The following is a 6,000-nucleotide window of genomic DNA, read 5'->3' on the forward strand; positions in this document are numbered from 1 at the left end:
AGATAGATATAAAAACAGATATAAATGTGTATGTGTACCCCTTCTCTCTCTCCACATACACACACATGTAGATATAACATGTTGTATTAGATATCTGTTGCTTAACACAATAAATTGCTCCAAAATCTAGTGGCTTAACACAAAAAACATTTGTTATTTCACAGTTTCTATGGACCAGGAATTGGATGTAGCTCACCTTAGCTGGGGGCTTCTGATTCTGGGTCTTTTGCAAGGATTTGGTCAAATTATGGGTGGGGACTGTGGTAAATGAGACTGAGAGGGATCCATTTCTCAGCCCTCACATGGTTTTGGCCCCAGACTCCCTCAGGTCCTTGCCACCTGAGCCTCTCTACAGGGTAGCTCATGACATGGCAGATGACTCATCGGAGTGAGCAAGCAGAAGAGGAATGCAAGACAGAAGTCGTGGTCTCTATAATCTAGTATCTGAAGTGATAGCCCTCACTTTTGCCATACTCTATCATTAGAAATGAGTCACTCGGTTCCTCTCACACTCAAGGGGAAGGGGTTACAAAAAGCATGAATATCAGGAGGGCCTTGTGGGGCCATATGCCTACTGCACACATTCACGTATGTCTGTATGCACATGCAGTCATGTGTCTCCTAGCTCCATCCACTGCAAGGGCTTAGCAGCAGGACCTCCCTGATAGCAATGAACACACCTAGAATGTTGGTTTCTAAATTTCATTCTCTACGAAAAGGAAGCAGGACTGTTTGGAGAAGTGACAGAGTCCAGGGCTGGCGCAGGGAAGTTTAAACCTTTGCACTCGCTTGCTTTTTTCTCACTCATCATCCACTCGACATTATGCACACTCGACATCTGAGTGCAAAGAGTTAAGAAGGACCTGGAACGTCTTGTGTCAGAAAGTAAGGACATGTTTACTTCTGAAATGGGAACATGTCAATAGAACATGGGATCCACTTGAAGGGGTTTCCACCAGCTTTATCTGGGATTATTGGAGCATGGAAATAAATGATCATAATAAAGAATTATAATCCTTTCACTTAAATAATAACCCATGAGTCCACGCTGATACAAATACATATATAAATAAATACACAGGGGACAGGGAAAGCCCTTCTTTCCAGAGGAAAGTCACCTCGTAAATGTAGAAGGAATGATGGAAGCAGAAAATCACCATTTGGCAACCAATAAGAATCTCTGATGAATGCTAAAAGTAGTGGGTAAAAGTTTGAAGAGTAACAGTATATTTACATAACCTCAAAGTACCTCCCAAGGATATTTATTCATCACAAAGGGGAAATTAGTAACTTGACAGTGGGGAAATCTGGGGAAAACCACCTAAAGCAAAGTGCACATCACCAGTAATAGAACAAATATTCATCACAAGGCTCCTGATGAAATGCACGGAGAAGAACAAAAGTGCCAAAAATGCATAACCTGAATCTAATCAAGAGGAAACACCAGATAACCCAAACTGAGAGACATGCTACAAAATAACCAACCTATACTTCATATCAAGGCCCTGAAAGACAAAAGCAGACTGAGGAAAGGTTCCAGAAGCTAAAGAGATAAGACCTTGAAATACCCTCCTGCCCCTCCTCCACCCTAGCCTTCAACCCTACCCCCTCCCTCTCTAGGCCCCACCCTCTGATCCCTCTAGGCCCTGCCCATAGGCCCTACACCTTGCTCTGCCCAGTATGCCCCTCCCCTCTAAGCTCCAACCCCGGCTCTCTAGGCCCCACCCTCTCAGCCCTGCAGTCTCCTCCTGTCCTATAGACCTTTCCCTCCAGATCCCTGTCAGCCCCCCTAGGATAAGAAACAAGTGAAGGGGCACAGCCCAGGAAACGAGCTCCAACATGTGCTGGGAAATCAGAAAACTGGAGTCCCTGAGCTCCTAGGCTAGGGGCCCACATCGTCAACAGGGGAAAGTGCCACCTGCCCTGCAGGATGCAATATTAACACTCCGAGGTGGATGAAGAAGCCGGGAAAACAGTAACACACCCCACGCTTTTGTGACTAGGTCTGTTGGGTCACAGGGTCACAGGGTGTTTAAACTCCCTCCATCAAGGGAGCGTCCTGTCTCCTCCTCATGGTTCGGTGCAGGGCATCTGTGACTCCTCTGGGGTTATCGGCCTTGCATTTTGTCCCCAAAAATCTTAAAAGGGGAGCTTTTCAGCCGCCAAGAGCCAGTCCTTGCTGGTGGCTCTGGGCAAGTGCAGCTGGCATCCATAGCCCACTCCATGCTGAACTCACTTCCTTCTGCTTCACTGAAAAACTGTTTTTTTCATAATAAAAATGCTCGCATGTGACTGAGTACTTTCCCTAGGGGTAGAAAAGTGCTTTGCTTTAGTAGTAACCATTAGTTTTTGTAGAAGTTTATATGAGGGAATAGCCTCAGTTCAACATTACAAGTTACTACTGAGTCCCCAGAAATGTTCTAGAACCTACTGCAGATAAACAAGAAGAACAGGATCCTGCTGTCTCTTTTTGGGGAAGGAAAACATACAAGTCATGCCCATCCTCCGCTCTAGTTTCTGCTCAAATGTCACCTCTTTAGGAAGGTGCCCCTGACTCCCCAACCCCTGTGTCCCTGCTGTCCACACAGCTCATCCCATTGCACCGACCCCTCCTCACAAAGCCACAGAAGCTGCAGCCCTCTTTAGTCATGTGCCATATCCCTATGCCATCCCCCTCGTGCCTCCAGGAGTGGCTGGCAGAGGCAACGTCTCAATGTCTCTTAATGACTCAATGAATGACTAAATCGCCCCATGGGATGGCACAGTGCCGCGTTCCTCAGCCCTTGCCAACATGCCTATGGGAGCCCAGGCCCAGAGCCCGCACTTGCCCAGCAGGACCACACACAGAAGGGAGCCTACCGTGCTGCCCAGGGAAAGTCACTGCACCCCGAGGGGAGCAGCTGGGCAGCCTGGATGTTGCTCAGAGGCAATGGGGCAGGTGAAAGGCAATGGGTGGAGGGTCCCTTGGTCACGCTCCCAGAGCTGAGTCATGCCAAGGTTATAAAAAAGGGCCTCGGAATTTTTGAGCTGACACTGCCCTGCCTCCTTACAAATTAGTCACACAAGTTCCAGAGCCACAGTGACTCCACTGCAGGTGAGACCCCACAGGTGCCACCCACTGTGTTCTCCTAAACCATGTCCTTGTGAAATGAAAGGAGGGCAGGGCCTCCTGTGGCTCATTTGCAAACCCTTCAGTGTCCCCTAGTTAGGTTAGATATTACCCACTCGTGCAAAATAGTCCTATCCATTAGAAATGGTTACTTTGAATGCCTTCATGTGGGATGATAGAAGTGCTGACATTTGGAGATTAAAATCTGACCCATAAGAGCACTTGTCCCAGCTGGGAAGCCTATCCTCCAAACCTGAGTGAAGGGACAGTGAGATCGTGGTGGAGGCCGACTGCTGGCACCACCTCAAGCCCTCTGAGCTGTGATTTTCTCATCTCTAAAATGGAAATGGCTTTGAGTGGTTTTCAGCCTCAGCTGGGATAACATTTGCACAGTGTGTAGGAGGCACTAGATTTAGATGGAATCCTGGTCATTCTCAAATGACCCCTCTGCTGAGGACCCAGTAATTTTTTTCATCTGCACCAGGGACCGTGTGTCCATGATGGGCCATTGGGACGTTACGGGAAGGAAGTCCAGGAAGAATGGCCTGAAGAGCACAGGGAACGGGGCTGCCATCTATGTGTGTCTTTATCTTTTTAAGAAAGAAATATCTGCTGCAAACACGGCCTAGGAAAGCGTTGTACCCTCTGTGTGGTGGCCATCCAGGTCCACACTGTCATATTGCTCTCTGGACTTTCATGCAGATTTAGAGTGAGGGGCTGAGGAATTGCAGACAGCGAGTGTCAGGCCCAAGGGGAAGTTTTGCCCTGACAAGGAGCTGAGAAGTGGCAGGAGCTGGAGGGACACGCAGAGTAGGCAGGAGCTTTAACAATCTGACCTCCTAGAATGTGTTTACACACAGATGGGGATGCTGGAAAAGGATGAGTGCAGGAGGACGCGGGGAACATCCTGGAGACGGCTGGGGTGGGGACAAGGATAGTGCATTGAGGGCAGGATGCAAAGACAGGCTGTAGCTTTGGTCTGGGAAGACGAGGAGGAGGAAAGTGGCTTCCGAACATAAGAGCTGGATTACTGCTAGGCCAGTGTCTGTTTACTCAACGCCTTGTTTTTTGGGCCAAAATTAACAACAAGCCCCACAATGAAATGACTGATGTGTGGACCAGTTTAGCCGGGAGAAACTGCTCGTTTTCGTATGTATATTTAGAGCAGACAACCCAAACTCTCATCCCGCAGCTGCTTGTGGCCCACACATGGGCTCGGTTTGACCTTTGCATAGTAAGTACAGTTCGCTGCCATTGTAAATCAAGAGGGAGATTACGCCTTCTGTCTCCTACGGAAAGCCCTCAGGGCGTGGGAACGCTGGCTGTTGTCCCTGCACAGCTGCAGGTGCCTGTGGGTCCTCACGTCCACACTGACAGCCTTCTGGGACCTGCCCTTGCCTGACTCCTGGGAACACCTGTGAGTACCTGTGGCCCCCACCTGGGGCAACACCTGTCTGCCTGAAACTCTCCATCCCAGAGAACCAAACAAGCTTCCAGCCAAAGCACTGGCGAGAACCACCCATGCGTGTGTGCACAAAAGATTAAAACCCATAATCATTCCTTCCTGCTCCACCCTCCCGCTCACTCACCCCCACTGCCACAGGAGGTCCTGGCCTGGGTCCAACAGGCCATTGCTGGATGGTTTAGCTGAGAGTCCCTGCTCTGGCCCCTCAGGGACCTCTCAGGTCAGACGCTGCAAAGAGCGCAGCAGGAGGGCGACACTGAGGGCCAACTTGGACTCACCTCTCACCTGCCAGGGCCTTGTCTGTGAGATGAGGGTGATAGCGCCCCTCACGTCCATACCCTGGTCTGGTGTGAGAGCCAAGTGACAAGTGCTTGGAAGAGCTTCAAAACCTAATTTCCTGTGTTGCATCCTCACAGTCCCAGAAAGGTGACAGGGCTGGCCTGCAGGAGACGCTGGAGCTGTCACAGCGGACCCCTCCTGTGGGCCAGAGTTCCCTCTCCCCCAGGTCTCCATCTCCAGTTCTCTTCTCTCCCAGGGGTCCCCCCCCTGGGGACACTGAGAGATAATCCTCCAGACTAGAGTTTGGGAAACAGAACTGGATCTTCAAACCAAAGGAAGCGACATTTTTCTTGGTGCTTTCTTTTTTTAAAAATTGAGATACCCTAATTAACATACCCTAAAATTCACTTTTTAAAGTGGGCAGTTCAGTTTTTAGTATATTTCCAAGATTGTGTAACCATCACCACTGTGTCTCTATGGATGTGCCTATTCTAGACATTTCTTATAAATGGAGTCAGACAACATGTGGCCTCAGACAGGCGTGTGTCTGGCTTCTTTCATCCAAGATTATCCATGTTTTAGCCTCAGTAATGTTTCATGACATGAATCCATCAACTGATGGATGTTTGCGTTGTTTCCACTTTTTGGCTGTAGCGAACAATGCTGTTATGAAGACTTTTTTTTTTTAAAGAGAATATCGAATAAGGCTAGGAAAGGAGGAAGGAAATTCATTAACTTGTTAATTTTGTGGTTGTGGTAGGGGGGTGTGAATTTTTTTTTTTAATATCTTCATGATCCCTGTTGTGTTTTTAATTTTTAAAATAAAAAGATAGTTATTCAATAAGAAAAACTTATTTTAGAGGAGAGGAAAAGGAGAATGTAGCCAGGGTCACATGGCTGATACCAGGAGCCTGTGAGTCCAGGGTCCGTCCTGGCTCCTGGAGTCCCGTGTCAGAGTCACACCCTTGGCATTTCTGCAGTGTCACTAGAATTTACGTTTTCCAATAATACTGCTGGTTGCCATGCCATCATCTTGGACTTACATGTATTTAAGCTGCAATTGCAAATAATGGAATCACAGAGTATGTCTTTGATGTTATTTTTTAATTAAGAGCAACAAAAAGATCACAGAAAGAAAGCAAGCCTA

General features: G+C 48.1%; 1 protein-coding gene across 1 annotated transcript in view; it reads right to left on the reverse strand.

Annotated features, from left to right (window-relative positions):
* Nucleotides 1-5,087, reverse strand: part of TRPM1 (transient receptor potential cation channel subfamily M member 1) — a 68,334-nt gene extending 63,247 nt beyond the window's left edge. The window contains exon 1 of the mRNA XM_012764616.3: nt 4,860-5,087. Within this exon, the coding sequence (XP_012620070.2) occupies nt 4,860-5,087 (228 nt within the window). The remainder of the gene's footprint in view (nt 1-4,859) is intronic.
* Nucleotides 5,088-6,000: the final 913 nt, after the last annotated feature.

The sequence above is a fragment of the Microcebus murinus genome, chromosome 7 (assembly GCF_040939455.1).
Source record: "Microcebus murinus isolate Inina chromosome 7, M.murinus_Inina_mat1.0, whole genome shotgun sequence".
Classification (NCBI taxonomy): Eukaryota; Metazoa; Chordata; class Mammalia; order Primates; family Cheirogaleidae; genus Microcebus; species Microcebus murinus.